The sequence below is a fragment of the Nelumbo nucifera genome, chromosome 1, assembly GCF_055504915.1.
Source record: "Nelumbo nucifera cultivar China Antique chromosome 1, China Antique-T2T, whole genome shotgun sequence".
Taxonomy (NCBI): Eukaryota; Viridiplantae; Streptophyta; class Magnoliopsida; order Proteales; family Nelumbonaceae; genus Nelumbo; species Nelumbo nucifera.
Genome location: NC_142649.1, coordinates 157,911,017 through 157,930,268, shown reverse-complemented (window position 1 = coordinate 157,930,268; position 19,252 = coordinate 157,911,017). Strand labels below are relative to the sequence as shown.

Below are 19,252 nucleotides of genomic sequence, written 5' to 3'. Positions count from 1 at the left end.
GGAATGCTACTAACTAAACTGCTTATAGATGTAATGAAATGGTTATGATCCAACAAGGGACAGCTTACACAAGGGGCAAAGCAAATAATTTGTGTCATATGCAGCTTAATGCCAAGATGGAGGGACAGCTTAATTCCCTTTATTTTGGTCATTCTTGTTTTGGTAGTCAAATTGGTGGTTATGACCGTTTTGTACTTGCTTAAATGACACCGCAAGTATTTACTTGTTATAAACATATATAAGGAAATTATAAGTATGAATGATAATTTATTACTTTGAGAGCTACTTTTGCTAACTAAATACTACTAATATGCTATATTTTCAATGCCCATGTTGTTTTTAACATTGTCATGTCAACATGCCACATGCCAAGATTCAAATAGTATTACGTCATGTCACCCATAAATAGGGTTATGTTGTGGTGTTGGAGAAAGCATAGATTTGTCCAAGTGGGCTAAAATCAAACATCCTGCAAAATTTTCTCATCAACCAAATGTTGGAAGCAAATCCTGTATGATAGTAGGTCACAGTAAACAAACACATGAACAAAAAGAAAAAAAAAAAAAGAGAATAAAATTTTCCTTTCTCATCCCACTATTTCTTGGCAATCAAATGGACCATTAGTATTTTTACTAAAAATATATTGTTAAAATCTAAAGTAGACGTTAGAGATGCAATAAAAGAGAGGGTAAAATGGTCTCATAAAAGTTCAAAACCGACAATGTTAATTACAAGAAAAACAGAGGATAGCTCTCTATCCCAACTGAAAGTCCAGAGGTAACTATGTATCACAACCCCCAAATTACAAGATAGTTTCTCTTTCTCTCTCTCTCTATATATAAAATAAAGTATATATTTTTATATTTACATATGAATTTAGCTTAAGTTATTAATATTTAAAAATATATATATAATTATATTGATTTAAACGGGCAAGCCCAAATGCCTGGCACGACCTGGTTCATGATCATCCTTAGACCGTAGGACGTTTGAGAGAAGGTAGTGTTGTTAAGAATTAAAACTCTGTTACAAGAAAATGTGAAAGGAACAATATTAGAATTAAAAACTCAGAAAACACCTCCTATACGCATCAAGAGTATAATGGACTTCTAAGCTACTAAGAAGATTTTTTTGGTAGATAGAACCATGGAAGTACATTTTACTTGATCTTGTAGAGAATCTATACTCACCAAACCGCTTATCATGGGCAAATTGCAGTTCCAGAACCTCACTCAAGTTCCATCACATAATACAAAATGGTGCAACATGGACTATGGAAGATCATTCACCCCAAGGTTTAAAGGATCGACACATATCGGCCGATATGTATCGTTCCGGGACCCTCCAATACACCCCTATAATGGGTATATCAGGGGTCTGACCAGTTCAGGGAGTGGAGGAGCCCTAAACCAGTCCCCCTAAACGGTTGCGAAAAAATTAAAAAAATGCACAAAATGCAATATTGATTAGCCCGACACGCCCCTACCGGCACATTAGGCATATCGATATTTTGAACCTTGACTCACCCAAGTCTGGTATCCAAAAATGGGGTTGCTTGGGGAAGCTCTATGGCCTCTGCTCAACACTTACAGACATCATAGTGAAGTGAAATTTGAAAGTTATGGGCCTGTTCGTTTCCTCTTAATTTTAATCTCTTAAAAGGAATATTTTTTAAGAAAAAAATGGTTGTTCCTTTCCTCTTACTCTTAAAGTGCAACCATACAACTTTTTGCTTTCCAATGATACCCCCAAAAAGACAAACAAAACCTCTAATATATGGGTCAAAATGGATATTTAATAATTTTCAAAATTCAGAACAACATTTTCTACATTCAAAGTTCAGAAGAAAGAAAAGCTCACCAATACTAATATATCTCTTTATGTAATTATTGTACTTTCAAATGTCAGACTTCAGGGCAAACGAACAGGCCCTAAGACAAATTCTAATACTCAACTTCATCCATAATTGAGTTGATTGTATAAGAACCATACATCCTGAGGATAGGGCTTATAAAAACATGGTTACATCAGTTCCAAAGGAGAAGAGACCTCAACATCAGAAGCACTTTAGAAGGATCGTTTCACAACATATGGTGCCCATAATCAAACTTAACTTATCCAAGTTTACATACACATTTTGGGATAAAGAGAAATTAATCAATCTCCACTGGCACAGCCCCTGCAACCACAGTGCACACACTCAATCACTTTTTCTTCCCTCAGGTGCTTGGGGACCCTGCAAACACATGTTGTGTTGAAGTTGTGATCCCGTGGCTGTATGCATCGTAGACAACAAAGGCGTTCATACCCTGACTGTAACTCAAAAGTTAATACATAGGGTAAATGAATTAGTAATTTGCTACATGAAGGAGAAAATGTTGCATTTGATAGTGCCAAGTATGTTGAGCAGTAAAAATGTTCTCATAGAAATTCAGAGACGGACCTTTTTCCACTTTGCAATTAGATTGCGGTCTGCATAACCTTGCTCCAAGCAAAACTCATACAGTTCCTTCGATATTTCCTTCCTTCGGTAGTAGAGGTCATAAATGTAGCGACTCTTCTGATGTGCTATCTTGAAAATAGGCCACAATGCCTCACATTTTCTCTTACCATCATGTGGGTCATTTTCAGCTGTAGGGAGAAAACACAATTACTAACAAAAAAGATAAAGGGAGAAAAACAGAATTTCGCCATAAATGTGTAGTTTTAGAATAAGTAAATGAGCACTGTCAAGTTTCTATGGAAGAGACCAGCCTTCTCTCATCTTTGCTTCTAGCTCACGGAGAGTAGGTTCAATCAGCTCCCACCCGTTTGGGTATTTGACACGGTTTGTTTTTATCTTTGGCATTCTTTCAAATGTCCTGAGAATGACAAAATATGATAGGTAAGAGTTGCTGGACATGGATCTGATTAAACAAATATCACTTGATTTAACTCAACTCAGCCTTGTTATTTTTCAAAAAGAAAAACATCTAGTGGAGACATGCCATCCAAGGCGCTGCAATTGCTACAAAACCCTCCTCCAATACCATTTTTAGACAAAGGCCCTTTATGTAGCTCTCTGCTGTTACTTCTGGGAGCAGGATTAGAATTGTCATGGTAGAAAAACATCTAAAGTTGGGATGGTTGGCCATTGCTTTCTAGTATACATGGCATGCTAGAAGTCTAGAAATGGATGTTTGTTTCAAAATGTTCTTAAGTTAGTTAGATGGATTCTAAATTGAACTATTAACATTTTTAATACTTGAAAAAAGGTTGAGGATGTTCAACAAAACTTTAATTCAGTAGCTCCTTGGGGTCTGATAGAAGATCTCAGATGGAGTACTATGTCATTAAATGTGAAGGTTTGAAAAATAATGAGATAAGATCTCAAGGATTTGTGGTGCGGACTGATTCAGGTTCATTTGTGGTTGCCGCAGATGACTTTTTTGAGGGGTAAAGTATGGTGTGCTGGAAGCAAACTGAAAGCTATTTTCTATGCTTTAAATTTTTCCAAGGTCCAGGATTGGAATGTGGTGAAAGTCATGATTAATACATTACCCTTTGTTTTGGTCCTTAATGGATCAGAAGATGTTATTCCTTGGTCTTGTCAAGATATTTTGGACAGTAGTGGACGAGATGACTTATCTGGTGTTTTTTATCAACTATCTGGTGTAATTTTTTTGAGCGAATGATATCTTTTTTTTGATAGATGAACTAACGATATCTTTACTTTATCTATAAAAGAAAAAGAAGAAAAAAACTCGAATGCAAATATAAAATGAGAATACTCTCCTTCGCAAATACTTATTTCTTACAGATTTTTAGCTAATAATATGCAGGTTAGAGCTTTGGTTAACTATAACAAAGTCTAATAAACCAGATAAAAGAGAAACATGTAGCAAATGACAATAATTTGAATAAAACTATCTTGTAATTTAAAATCTCCCCAAGTGCCATCATTTTATTTTTCTCTCTAAAAGGAATCTGGCAATGGTTTATGATGACAAAAGGCAAAACAGTGTCAGAGCACAAAGGAAAAGTAGTCTTGCAGACAAATCATGTAAAAGAAAGTGCAGAATTAGGGGATGGATTTGCTAGTTGAGTCACATGGAAAATACATCAAAGATACAATATATGCTGGTATATAGAGCTAATGTCATTTGGAAATTCAAACACATTCAACCCAGATAGTCCCCTTCACAGTAGACTTTTTGGGATGTCAAGATGAAATTTTCATAGAAATCATTCCCATGAAACAAAATAAAGAACATGTAACTTTACAAGTAATTGCTATTCACTCCAACAGCATATCCTGTCCTTAAGAAAAACTGAAATGTACAACTATGACCACAATTGTTTATCAAAAAGTATCTGCCATCAAAGCATATTATGGATGGCTTTCTACTGGATTATAGATAAACCAAAGGAGATCAGTAATTAGATCACATTTAAGATGAGCAACCCTTTCATTTCTCATTTTCATCCATCTAAGTTTCAAGACACTTGAACAAGAAGGTGAAAATCCACAAACATGTGAGAATGGAGATGAGATGTGGAGCCTATACACATTATATGCATCATTATTCAATAATAGGCATCATGATTCATGAATAATGATTACAAGCTTAGTGAAAGATCAAAAAGATAGAGGAAAATTGATTGAAGGGCAACTTTTATGATAAATGGAGACCGTGCTGATGTCCTAAGACTATATGAAACTAATAATTCCAAGGAGACGTGCAAACATAAAGTTTGACCCAGCCATTGTTGGTCTTGGAAGGGGTGGACTGGATACAGACCTTAAAATTGTGAAATGACTGAACTTCATTACTTTAAGACAGTTGGGATGATAAGCTGACTTCATAAAGACCTTGACTCCTTGTGATGCAGCTTTTGATCACCAACCCACAAACAAATTATTCATCTTCTTCTTGATAAATGGAATTAAAATCAACAAGAACATATGAAAAGCATGCATAATTTATTAAAAACAAATCTACAAACAAGTGACTTAGTACAATTTCCATAATAATTTAGTAATTGTTTTCAGCTCTGACCTATACCTATATAGGTGATAGGAGACTTGGAGATTTGCAACTTTAACTTGGTCAGCATTTTCATGAGGAGATCGCAGATGAAGCAAAAAACAGTAACACAAAAAACCTCCTTACACCTAAACAAAGTGCAGATGATGGTGTGTCACCACTCAGACTTCTAATTGATTCAAGATTCAATCATGTAGAAGTGTCAGGTATGTAGAAGCGTATCTTCATCCATGTTCCCTCAGATTCCTAATCTAACAGTATTTCATCCTTTTCCATGTGTTTGAAAAGATTCTCTAGACATACATAGAGCACATCTGCCCTTGGGTGCGATTTATCATCAACAAAGAAAGGGTGGATTGTCTTATCAATCTCAATCCAGCTGCATCCTGGGCTCTTCTTCAATCCTAACTTTTTCATCTTTAACCTTACCTTGCGTACTTCATTCCATTTTCCAATAGATGCATACATGTTGGAAAGAGTCACATAGGTTGATGGATCATTAGGATCCTCCTCAATGAGCAATCTTGCAATTTTCTCCCCCAATTCTAAATCATCATGCATGTTGCATGCAGAAAATAATGTGCTTAACAAATCAAAATTTGTTTGTATGCTTGGTGTGTTTTGGATGATGCTATAAGCTTCACGCAGTCTACCAGCACGTCCAAGAAGATCAATTAAGCATGAGTAATGTTCCAATGTAGGTTTAATCCCATAGCTAGCTGTCATTTGATTGAAAAAATAACACCCTTCATCAATCAACCCTGCATGACTACAAGCAGACATTATTGCAAGGAAAGTTACTTTGTCTGGTTTTGCATTGGAATCCTGCATTTTACTAAAAAGCTCCAATGCCTTGAAAGCTTGTCCATGAGACCCATAAGCTGTAATCATGGAGGTCCATGAGACAAAGTCTCTCACTGGTAGCCTATCAAAGACTTGGCGTGCTTCTTCCACAGTGCCACATTTTGCATACATGTCTAAGAGAGCACCCATAACCTTCTCATCAGATTCAAAACCATTCTCCTTGACATATTTGTGGATCTCCTTTCCCTGTTCTAGAGCTGCTAGTTGTGAACAAGCCGGCAAGATACTAGTGAATGTAACAGAATCTGGTTTAACACCAGCAACTCTCATGTCATAGAAGATGTGAAGAGCCTCAAAGTAATAACCTATTGTTACATATCCTGAAATCATCACATTCCAAGAGACCACGTGTGTCTTCGGCATCTCCTTAAAGACATGTTCAGCTGAGATAACACTTCCACATTTAAAGTAAAGATCAACAAGTGAGCTGTAAATGAATATATCAGATATTATCTCATTTCTTATTATATAACCATGAATAAATTTCCCCTTGTGTAGCTTAGCTAATCTGGAACAAGCTATCAAGATGCTACTTAAAGTAGTTGAAGTAGGTTTCACTCCTTCCTCATTCATCCTTCGGAAAAGCTCCAGGCATGAGTGACTATCACCAGTTAGACTGTATGCAGCAATCATCAAGTTCCAAGAGACCACACTCTTCATTGGGATCTGTTCAAAAACCTCTCTAGCCATTTCCAAACACCCACATTTTCCATACATGTCCACAAGAGCTGAGCTAATGAACCCATCCAAATGAAACCCAGTTCTTTTTACTTCCCTGTGAATCTCCTTCCCACTTTCCAAATCCAAAAGCCTTGCACAAGCAGAAAGAACAGTCGTGAATGTCACTGAATCAGGCTGAAAACCAGAACTTTTCATCTTTTCAAACAAGTCGAGTGCTTTTTCTGGTTGCCCATTTTGATAATAACAAGACACCACAGTATTCCAACAGGCAACATCTCTATTAGGCATTTCATTGAACAACTGAATTGCCAAGTCAAACAGGCCACATTTGGCATACATGCCAACCAAAGAGCTTGCAACTACTACATCAAATTCAAAACCAGTTTTGATCACATGGGTATGAATCTTCTTTCCTATTTCAACACTTTGCAATCCACTACAGGCCTTCAAAACACTTGGGTAGGTGAAATTATCAGGTTTGAGATGAGGGAAGAACTGCAACTTCTGGAAAAGCTGAAGAGCTTCACTGTACAATTGGTACCTTGTGTAAGCGGCTATAAGGCCATTCCACAAAGAAATTTCTAATGGGTTGTCTACAGTCTGAAAAACTAACCGTGCGTATTCAAATAAATGGCAAGAAAAGTAGAGATTGATAAGGTATTTACATAAAGAGATGTTGTTTTGTAGGCCAAGTAAGATTATCTTTTGGTGGAGAAGCTTGCCCTGTTTTAATGACTTTGAAGTTGTACATGCTTTGAGCATGGATAAAATCCTCTTGGTGTCCATCAAACTCAGAAAAGTAAAATTAAAGAAGCAACAAATTACCACCTAACAAAAAGTTCAAAACAAACAAGCGAAGCAATAAGTCAATAACATAATGAAACCAAGCAAAAGAGTATTATAAGTTATAAGAACTTGAATGCAAGCAAGAAAGCATACAAGCATATCCAAGCAAATAATTTATAAGGTGCCCATCTTGCCCTTTTCTTTGCCTAAGAAGGCACCTAGTATGTATGCAAAAGATACACAATATAAAGGCATCCCTAAAAGTTGCCTTGTCATCTAGGTGCCACTTAGGAGTCCTAGCTGTTGCCTTGAGAAATATGAAATAGCTATCTTATGATCATCATGTGTAATGCCTCCAAGACCTCATAGTGGCCATGGATGGATCAACACATGTTCAACATAGATCCTAGTCTATTGGTGGGTTAGTCTCCATTTTGCGCTAAATTATTACCTAGGCTCAGTTTGGGAAGAGTGCAAATACAATATTTAGAAATACTGTATACAAGGTTTTGCATTGAACATATTTGTAGGAAGGAGTACAAATACAAATATTATAGTGCAAAATCTTGTATGATTTGCACTGCACATATTTGTATTTGTACTCCTTCCAAACTAAGCCTTAGGTTTTTTTTTATTTTAGTTGACATCTTATTTATATAGGATATCCATAACTGTCGAGCTATTTTTCTCCCCAATATCTTGGAGAATGTCTTGGAAGGAACATCTATGATCATCTTTTGAAGTACTTGTCTTTTCAGTCATAAATTGGTTCTAGCTGATAAAAAATAGGGAAAAAAAACAAATGACTGATTCTACAATATGTACCCTTCATCCTAAATATAATTAATACATACGGAAAGGCTGGCCTTCCAGATAACAAACATAAGATTGATCTCCTCTTAAATCTTTTCACAATCAAGCTACTTCTTCAACCCAAGGAAGAAATAAAATTATAGATTTTATGGGTGGTGCAGCACCACACTCCAATCAAATTAGAAGAACAGCTAAATGCTAGGAATACATATGATTTAATAATTCAGGCTTGGTACACCATATTAATTTGGAATGTTCAAGAATACATAAACTGATTATATTTCTTTTCTTCGATTAGATGAACTAATTATGTTCAACTCAACGAGTCTACCCTTCGGTCTAAGCCAAATGCTAGGAAATACAATAGGTTTTGGCCCATAAACCTAATATTTTAGGGAAATACAAATAATTAGAGGGTGCTACTTATACCCTCTGTGGCCTGGTGTTGTAAATATTTTTTCATAGGTTAATTAAATGCTGATAACCACCTACGATTAGGTGGTGGTTTGCTCCTTGGCCTCCTCACCCGATTCGCATGTTGATTAAAGCTTCCATTCGTCGTTAATGTGTTGTCAATAGACTTGGCCCACACCTCACACGTTGTCCCGTCACTTGCCACGTGGTGCGTTGTCTACCCTTGGATGAGGGATTCCTATTGAGTTACAACATAAGCCCCACTAACAGCTAGGCCACCTCAAGGATCGAGGGCGGTGTGGCTATCACTTCACCTTGGCTTCAGCAAGCCTACATGCTAGCTAGATAGAGTATTGTTCCAAGGGGTCCAGCCACACACTATGGCCATGCTAAGTGCGGTATTCTCTCAAACACATCTTGCCATACATGTGGCGAATTAAAGTTAAGCTCGGTAACCACCCAAATAACTTGGCCCCACCGCTTCTCCTTCGTTTGTCTGTTTGTACATGTGGTGAATTAAAGCCCGACCAAGTTGTGTGGTCGGACCCCTCAGAACAATACTCTATCTAGCTACCATGCAGGCTTGTTGAAGTCGAGGTGAAGTGACAACCACATCACCCTCGATCCTCAAGGTGGCCCAACTGTCAAGGGGCTAATGTTGTAACTCAATTGAAGTCCCTCATCCAAGGGTAGACAACAAACCATGTGGCAAGCAATGGGACAACATGCGAGGTGCAGGTCAGGTCGACTAACAACGCATTAATGACGAATGGAAGCCTTAATCAACATGCGAACCAAGTGAGGAGGCCAAGGAGAAAACCGCCACCTAACCACAGGTCCACTCGTGCAAGAAACCCTAATGTGTGGCGAACCAGGTAAGGTTAGGTAGGAGGGAAGACTCGCGATCATAGCATCATGCCATGTTGACAGACATTTAATGTCTGGCACAAAGTTGGTGGCATGCATTTATGACCGGCATGACCGCAACAAGGTCTATTAATGGGCACGTCAAGGAGGCATGGCAAATCAAAGTAAGCTATTAGAGAAGGGACTGGGTACACGAGGGACTCTAGGGAGGGTTAGGTGTAATGAAGGCATTCACCAACTCTCCCCTCCACCGTGTACAAAAGGACAAACGAGGGAGAAGTGACGGGGACCACTATAAATACCCCCCTTAGGAGTATTAAAGGCATCAAGAAACAAGTAGTTGAGATTAAAGAGATAAGCTTGAGTGATCTATTGATCTCATCCTAGAAGGTCTCTTCCAGAAAAAACTAGACCAAGCCCGGTCTCACGCTCAAGGTGATCACAACCATCTGCCCCGCTATAAATGGACCGGGTCGAGCCGTCTTCGTCTACCTTGGTCTCAACCAACCTCTCAAATCCTGGCATATAACCAAGATCAAGATCCAGCCCCCATAGTTACCAACAAAAATTTATTCCAATCAACCACCAAGAAAAAACTAACTTTTGTTTATTGGTGCTTTTGTTGCTTCTTTGATTTTACTTTTTAGGGTTTGATGGATAATGGATATCAAAAAACTTTTATCCACGTTGAAAGCGTGTATGCCTTCTAAATCATTGAAACAAGGCAACCTTTTCCACCAAAAGATAATCACACTTAGTGTACAAAACAGCATCTCTTGTCTAAATACCTTACCAACCTCTACTTCTCTTGTCATTTATTTGAATCTATAGAGTTAGTTTTTCCAGCTATAGACAATCCATTAAAAATTTATCCATGGAATGGCCTCATAGTTGCTTGCACAAGGTACCAAATGCAACACTAAAGCTTTTCAGTTCTTCTAGAGGTTGCAATTTTCTCTCATCTTAAACCTGATAATTTCATCTGCCCAAATATTTTCAAGGCCTATAATGGATTAGAAAGTGTAAAACAAGAAGACCCGATATCTATGTAACCAAATTGTTTTGAATGTCATGCTGCCATCGCAAGTTCTTTGGCTGCCAAATTTGTCATGTTTGGTACAGCAATTCAGATGATCAACAAAATGCCTAAAAGAGATGCTCATTGGAATACTGTGACATCTTGTTACGAGCAAAATGACAACAAAGAAAATGCTTTAGACTTGTTTGAAAATATTAGAAGTTAAAAGTTAAGATTTTAGCCTGATTTACTGAAATTTGAGACTGTCCTCTCTACTTGTGCAAAGCTTTTGTATTTGGAAAGAGGGAAAGAGATTCACAGAAAACTAAAAAGAATTGGATTTCATCTGAATGGGTTTGTCAGCTTAGATCTTGTTGATAAGCATAGAAAATGTGAGTGCTTATAGATGTATGGGAAATGGAATGAAACGTACAAGGTGAGTGCTTACTGAAATTTGAGACTGTCCTCTCTACTTGTGCAAAGCTTTTGTATTTGGAAAGAGGGAAGGAGATTCACAGAAAACTAAAAAGAATTGGATTTCATCTGAATGGGTTTGTCGGTTTAGACCTTGTTGATAAGCATAGAAAATGTGAGTGCTTATAGATGTATGGGAAATGGAATGAAACGTACAAGGTGAGATTAAAAATGAAAGAACGAATGTTGAAGAACCCATGATACAACTACATTGAGGTTAATAAGATGACCCACCTTTTCTTTGTTGAAGAAAAATCACACCCATGGGCACATTGCTCTACAAAAAAAACTAGGGAATCTTATTACACACATTGAAAAGGATGAAGTACTGTAGGTGCCGTTTGATAATACTAAATATCTGGAAAGCAGAAAAGTGTGATTACTGGAAAGCCAAAATCCACTTTTCTACTTTTTTGATCATCTGAATATAGTGGAACTGTTTGAATATCTGAATGTTGTAACCTCTGAGCAATACCTATTTTATAATTTTACCCCTTTGAATGAATCTATTTTGGTACTTTTGGATGCTGTTACTGCTGAAATCATACATTTTGCACTGATGAAAAAAGCACCATACATTTTTCCCTTTTCGCATAACTATTACTTATTAATATAATTTCACTAGTAAATACTTTAAAATATTAAAATAGTCATAAAAATTAAAAATATTATCGGTTCTTAAAAAAATTAAAACATTAAAATTATTAATAATATAATAAAAAAGAGATATTGTATAATTATTAAAAATATAAAATAATAACATATAAGTATATAATTATTTTCAATACATATATAACATTTTAAAAATAAATTTCAATAAATAATTAATAATATATATTGTAAAAGGAAAAATAAGAAATAGTTAAAAAAAAAGAAAATGGGCTTACTTTGTGCATTTACAATCAGCCAACTTGCAGCTTCAAATTCTTTGTGGTTAATCTATATTCCCATCAAGAAACTCAAATAAATTCTTTGTATTTAAAAGTCATTATTTGAACCAATGAAGTCACAAAATGCAGTAATCACCATCAAACCAGTAGAATTCTTCACCATGCAGTTAAACAATTAAATATATAAACAATACCAAGCACATATAAACTCATCCAAGCACAACTACAAAGAACCTTGAATATTTGATATCTTCACCTTTCATTCACAGAGCATGAAAATGTATCTGTCTTCCAATTTACTGATACTTCGTAATCAGAAATTGAATTGACCAAGAAAAAAAAGTAAAGGTACTCTTAGACATATGTTCAAGAGCTTCACAGTCATAGAATCAAAGGTATGGTTCAACTTTTTGAGGTAAGACCAAACATAAGGAGTTCTAAAGTAATTCGGGAACATAAAAAATCGAATTACATAGTCAAAAGCTTGTGATCATGACGTTGAAGATGCTGAACCATCTAGAACTCTAGATGTTGTTCACCAAAGCTTTTAAAGAAGCAGCACAAATTATTCACTGACAGTGGCTAGCCGGAATCCATTCAGAGATATGGGGTAATAATGACAATATGATATCTCTTAACAGCTCAGACATTCCTTCACCCTTTACACATGTAATCACAGGGATATCAATTACAGGGACTCATTCGCAGATTGGAATGAGATTAAGGACAATTTTGGGAGTGCTTATTTTAAAATAAGTGCTTAAAAACAAGTGCTTATTCAAATAAGCACTTTTTTGAGTTTGGCCCGCAGCTTTTTCAAGTGCTTATTTTAAAAATTAAGCACTTATTTCATATTAGGCGTTTGGTGGTCTATTTCTCCAATAAGCACTCATTCAAAAGACAACTTTATACTACCTGCACAAAACAAAAAACAGGCATCCCTTCCCATCCTAGAAATTCGGAAGATAATCATTGTATCAACCCTAATATACTACCTGCATTATTTGCCCCTATTCAACAAATAAATCAAGCACCAAAGACCCTCATATAAGTAGCTATAATGTTTGCAGGGTTTATATAGATTGTTGAACACTGCGAAGCCTTAGTCAATCAACAGTAACCTTGTTGACTTCCTTAATCCATAGTCAAATAAGCATTGAAAAAAAATCACAACGCAGGGGAAAGAATCCCCACGGTTCAAGACAACACTTTACATTAGACATTCACAACACAAGGGGAAAAATCACAGAGCTTGATTCAACATAATGGTGAGATTCATGGATCAACGCCATGTTCAATATTCGGTTTTGAAAATGAAAAAAAAAAATATTAGAGAGGAATTCACCAACCTGGACGCAGATCCAACTTTGAGATTGAAAAACGAAAACCCCAACCTGGTATTCACAGAGAAAAAAACACCTTATTAGGGCTGGTTCGAAGAACAAAACGAAAAAAAAAAAAAAACACTTTAACTTGATTGGTTGAGGATGAGAAAACGGGGGAAAAACGAGAAGAGAGTAACCTGGCCGTAGGAACTCTGGTTCAAGCGCTGGTGTTTGGAGAAGACGAAACCATCAAACAGAGACAAACCCTATATTTATCGTTTTAGCGATCGAACGGCATTACTGGCATTTTGAAATCTAGCCGAGGAGTATTTTGGAATCAAATTTTCGAATAATTGCATTTAAGCACTGCAAAAAGTGAAACTTCCCTATTAGTAACTTATATTTTGGGCATAGTATTATTTTGATCCACGAACTTTAAAATGTGATATAATTCAGTACCCGAATTTTCAAAACGTGTCAATCCAATACCACGTTAATTAGCTACTAAAACCATCTATTAAATAGCACTTGAAAAAGATACAAATGCCCTTCAAGTATTATCTAAATTTTTTCATAAACCATTTAAACATTGATAAAAATTTAACAATCTCAAATATTTGCCTCTTCTATTCAAGAAAGTTGGGGTCACCAAAATGCCCAAGGAGACATGACCCCAACTTTCTTAAATAGAAAAAGATTTATGGCTGTTATTTTTTTTGTCAATATTTGAATGATTTATAAAGAAAATTAGATAACATTTAAAGGACATTTATATCTTTTTCAAATGCCACTTAACAGTTGGTTAACAGTTACTTAAGGATAGGTATTACGCGTTTTAAAATTTTGGATACTGAATTTTAAAGTTCAAGACCAAAATGACACTAGGCCCAAAGTAGAGAGCACTAATTGAAAATTTTCCCCAATTCTTCAATAATTGTTTTATTCTTAAAAGTAACTAATGGGCTTATTTTCTAAACGCCTATGTTTAGCCATTAATTATTGTTGGGCTAATTGGTAAATCACTTCATTATTAACTACTTATTTTTGCTTTTTAGCCCCTATCACAAATACATATAAGTGATGCTTCTTTTCTTTGATACCAACAAAAGTGTTAAGTGATGCCCTTTGAATATTATATATATTAAAATATATTTATAGAAATGATTACTCTACCCTTTGAGATACATGGGTCCACATGTCATGTATGTGGAACAATATATGGACTCACATGAAACACACGTGGCATTATTAGAAAATAAAAACAATGATGATAATAAATAATAATAATAACAATAGTAATAATAATAATAATAATAAGTATTAAATATTAAAATAAATAATAAATAACACTATTTTTAAAACTGGACTGGACCAGATGGTCGGATCAAAAAAACCAGGACCTGATCGGTTCCATTTTCCTTCAAAACTGTTTTTTCCCTCAAAACCATTATTTTGGTCAACAAACCGTTGAACCAGTCGGTTAATTGTTCAAATCGTTCGAACGGTTTTGACCGTTTTCTAATTTTTAAAATTTTTTTATTTTTTTTGTCAGAACGGTCAGACCGTTCGAACCGATAACTGGACCCCTGATTGGTTTAGTCACCGGTTCATTTTTAAAAATCATAAATAATAATAATAATAATAATAATAAAGTAATAAATTAAAATACTAATATTAATAATAATATAAATAAATATAAGTACTATTAATAATATATAATAATTAATAATAACAAATAAATAATAAAAATTAACAATAATAATATATCAACGATAACAATAATACTAACAGAAAGGACAATTCAAGGACCCAAATCCAAATTATCATTATATCGATATGTAATAATTTTTTGGTTTTTTGCTAAATAATTTAGCAATAAAACGCAACCAACATCAAAAGCAACAATAGTGAAAATACCCCACAATTTATGCAAAAAAAGAAAAAACAATGATTCGTATAAAGCTATGGAACTATAAAAAGAAAGATTAGAAATGAACTTACCTCGAATCATGTGTGTAAGTCATCCCAAAAAAAACAAACAAATTTGATTTCAAATAAAAATAAAGTAGCAAAAAATAAGAAATGGCATGGAAACGTAGAAAGAACAAGGCAAAACGTGAAAAATTCCATACTTGAGATCTAAATCGAATAAATAGCTGCTGGTAACCCCTCTATAACGCTTCCTGTTGCACTACAAGTGACCCAACGTTTTAAAAAATGATCTAGAAATGAAACCATTTTGGCCATTGGTTTTTAGGTCGACGGTCTAATCGTTTAGTTCGAACGGACGGCTCGTTCTGACAAACAAATTAAAAAAATAATATTTAAAAGTTAAAAAATGGTAAAAAACCGTTGAACGGGTTGACGGGTCAACAGTTCGATCACCCAAGTCAATGGTTGATTGACTTTTTCAACGTTTTTTGACCAAAACCACATTTTAGGTCAAACAGAACTGGTTGCCTAGACGATTCCCAAGCCAAATGGTCCGACCATCCGGGTCAACGGCGGTTCAAAAATCTTGAAGTGACCAACGCAAAAATAGGAGATGATAAGGTTTTCTCCATTTGCAAGGGTAGTCTTGGCATTCCAAAATTTTTAGGGATATTCTTTCCCTGAAAAAAAATTGAATAAGCACTTGCTTTTTAAGTATTTAAAATGAGCAACCTTGCTTATTCTTTAAGCACTTATTTTCAAAATAAGTATATTTTCTTGATTTTTTTCTAAAATATGAATAAATACTTATTTGCCACTTATTGTATGATCCCACAACTTATTTTTAATGATACCAAACAACTACTAAGTATTTATTTTTAAGCACTACCAAACTTGGCTATAATAGTAATCACGATAATAGCTATTACCAAAATGAAATAGCAAATTGTTTTGCATTAATAGGGATGCAACGTTCTGATTTGACGCTCATTGTGAAGTTATAGGAAAAAATAAAGAAAAAACAGGAGAATAAACATGAAAAAAAAAGGTGAGACCGGATATGCTCCTTCCATCTTATCATGCATTGGAAATATCTCCTGCATTTATTAGTTATTATTCATGAGAGATGTTCCCAATGCAGATGTGCCTGTGAGCGCCCATTTGTGAGGAACAGATCCCATCACCAGAGATTGCAGTAGCGGAGAAGAGAAGAAATAGGGTCTTAACTCTCAAGCAGGGGTTTCTTTTAAGTTGGACGATTATTAAAAATTAGCAATTTGTTTAGGGGTAGAGTTGTCCAAAATAATTATAAAAATCCAATCATGTTCGACAAATGGCGGGCATGTCGCTGTGTCATAATATTCTAGTTACCTCAATGGCTTGTATCGGTGATTCAGGGTGTGTTTGGTTGTGAATATTTTGGTGATATGACAAACGACAAGGATAGGATGAAGGATGTGTTTGGTTGTAAAGATTTTAGTGAGATGAGAAAGGTTAAGGCCCCGTTTGGCATCAATTATTTCATTTTTCATTCTCGGAATCTGATGACGTACGATCCGGTCGGTCTTAGCTGCCGGTAACCTTGTCTCTGATAGAGTCGAAGATGCTTGAAACAAAGAAGAAATTGGAGATTTCCGGGGAGGAACCCGGTGGGAATACTCCGAAGCTCAAGTTAATATTCTTTAGAAGGCAAGGGAAAATAAGAGATTTCAATACCAGAAAGCACAAATATCACATACCTCTTTCTCTAGGGGAAGAAGGTCTTTTATAATCACCTGGTGCACTCACTCCCAAATTTCTGCCAAGTCAAGTATAACCGCCTCTGTGGGGGGCAGACATAACCGCCATTGTCCTCTCTGTCAAGGCCGTTTTTGCCACAACTGAGATGGCGGTAGCAGGTGGCCGTTACGGCGTGATTGCCATCTGTCAGATCCAGAGCAGTCAGGTGTGCTGCCTCAGAGTACAAACCTGTCAGGTACGGTTTCACAGTTGCGCGACCTGGAGCCGAGGTGCTAGAGTGGTGCGCGAGGTGAAGTCTTGAGTTCAAATGGGAGCGCCCTACTGTCCGAGGTGCCGACATATGGTCCGGACTGACCCGAGGTGGGCTAGTCTGGGTTTGCCCCTCGCGGGCTTCTGTTAACCTTGGGATTCTTAGGGAGAGCTCGGGTTTCGCCTCCCAGGAAGTGTGGGTTCCTTTTGGGGAGCTCGGGCCTCTTATTGGAAAGCTCGGGAAGCTCGGGCCTCTTCTTGGGATATGGCCGTGCTATGTTGCCGTGCCGAGCTGGCGTTCCCGCCAGGTCACCCTGTTTTCTTCCACGTGTCGCGCAGCCAAGGGGTCGGGTAGAATCTACCTCCATCAATTGCCCCCCACTCCCCATGTCCGAGGTCTTGACCCGGCGTGGGGAGTTCACGGACTGACGGGTGGATTCGCTCCGTGCTGCTGCCGAGGTGCATCCTGCTACGATCGATCCTCCAACGATCACGTGGATCGTCCCCCGAACTGTCCTTACTTCCGGGGGCTGCTTCTGTGACTGTTCTGCTGGCCGGGTGCTGGACTCGGGGGCATCCCTGATGTGCTCCCACTGCCGACCTATCTTATTATTATTATTATTATTATTATTATTATTATTATTATTATTATTATTATTATTATTATTATTATTATTATTATTATTATTATTATTATTATTATTATTATTATTATTATTATTATTATTATTATTATGCTGTACAAAAATTCTTAGGTACCCGCGACGGATAAGTTCCTCTATCTCATCGCGGAGAGTCGTACAATGTTCGGTGCTATGATCGTGGTCTCTATGGAAACTGCAGTGGAAGTTTTTATTCTTCTCATTCGGGTTCCCTTTCAGACGAGGTGGCCACTTCACGTACGGGGCATCTTTCATCGTCATCAGGATCTCAGCCCGCTTTGCGTTCAAGGGCGTGTAGTCTGCCCGATCTGCCATGGGAGCTCGGAACGGCTGACTTGGCTTCGCCCCCCGAGCTGAGTCTTTCTTCCTCCTATCATCTTGGCTGGGGGGTTCGCCTTCCCTCGTCCTTTTTTCAAACCTGACCTCAGTCCTTTGGTTGATCTCCTCCTCTGTTCTTATGAATCTGTCATTTAACCTTTGAACCACTTTTACTTTTCGAGGTGGTCTCATATCTAGGATGGCCTTTATTTTGTCTGGGTTGGCCTCAATACCGCGCCGGTTGACGATGTACCATAGGAATTTACCCAAGGTGACACCGAAGACACACTTGTTTGGGTTTAGTTTCATGCTAAATTAACGCAGGATTTGAAAGACAGAATGCAAATCTTGTATTAATTCATGCGAAAACTGTGTCTTGACGACCATGTCGTCTACATAACATTCTATCTTTGTGCCAATTAAGGGTTGAAACAGCTTATTCACAAGCCTTTGAAAGGTTGCCCCCGCATTTTTCAGTCCGAAGGGCATAACCTTGTAGCAGTATAGGCCGAACACGGTTATGAAGGCGGTTTTTTCCTCGTCGGCCGGGTCCATCCTAATTTGGTTGTAGCTCGAGTAGGCATCCAAGAAGCTTAGCAACTCGTGTCCCAAGGTCGCGTCCACTAGGCGGTCGATCCTGGGGAGGGGGAAGCAATCTTTTGGGCAAGCTCAATTCAGGTCGGTGTAGTTGACGCACATGCGCCACTTGTTGTTTGCCTTTTTTACCAGAACAGGGTTGGCCACCCAGCTCGGGTAATGAATTTCCCTTATGAAGTCTGTTGCGAGGAGCTTCTCGACCGCCCTCCAACGTTCTAGGGCTAGGTTGTGTTTCTTCTGTCTAATGGGCCTAACTACAGGGTCAGTATTGAGCTTGTGAGTTATAAGGTTAGGGTCTATGCCGGGCATTTCTGCCGCGAACCAAGCGAAAACATCTAAGTTTTTGAGTAAGAAGCGTACCAGTTCGGATCGCAAGGGCTCTTCCACGGAAGCACCGACCTGAAGTGATCTGGCTGGGTCCTCTACCGAGACAGGGATGGGGACAGTCTCCTCCATGGGTGCAGCTCGTTCCTCGTTCTGTTCCACCAGTCGCTCTAGCTCGAGGTCGCTGGTTACCTTGGCCTTTCCCTTGAGGGCGGCGACGTAGCACTTGCGGGATTCGAGCTGGTTACCCTGCACTACCCTAATGCCGAAG

At 37.3% G+C, this 19,252-nt stretch overlaps 1 protein-coding gene across 6 annotated transcripts; it reads right to left on the bottom strand.

Annotated features, from left to right (window-relative positions):
* Positions 1-1,856: 1,856 nt before the first annotated feature.
* Positions 1,857-13,503, bottom strand: LOC104602817 (protein BUD31 homolog 2). 6 transcript variants are annotated; one of them, XM_010266648.3, is made up of 5 exons: positions 13,357-13,468; positions 13,184-13,228; positions 2,755-2,861; positions 2,444-2,631; positions 1,857-2,313 (listed from the first exon to the last, which is right to left on the bottom strand). In XM_010266648.3, the coding sequence occupies exons 3-5, from the start codon at positions 2,846-2,848 to the stop codon at positions 2,158-2,160; spliced, it is 438 nt and encodes a 145-aa protein (XP_010264950.1). In that variant the 5' UTR covers positions 2,849-2,861; positions 13,184-13,228; positions 13,357-13,468; the 3' UTR covers positions 1,857-2,157. The 6 variants fall into 6 exon arrangements, with proteins under 6 accessions (XP_010264950.1, XP_088751057.1, XP_088751056.1 ...); XM_088894928.1 differs by lacking the exons at positions 1,857-2,313; positions 2,444-2,631; positions 2,755-2,861 and adding exons at positions 4,797-4,872; positions 5,046-7,098; positions 7,238-7,400 and having other exon boundaries at positions 13,357-13,503; XM_088894929.1 differs by lacking the exons at positions 1,857-2,313; positions 2,444-2,631; positions 2,755-2,861 and adding exons at positions 4,797-4,872; positions 5,046-6,702; positions 7,238-7,400 and having other exon boundaries at positions 13,357-13,503.
* Between the last annotated feature and the right edge of the window lie 5,749 nt (positions 13,504-19,252).

Excerpts from the sequence above, each read along its gene's own strand:
- LOC104602817 (XM_019198683.2), bottom strand. The coding sequence starts at position 7,358 with ATGGACACCAAGAGGATTTTATCCATGCTCAAAGCATGTACAACTTCA.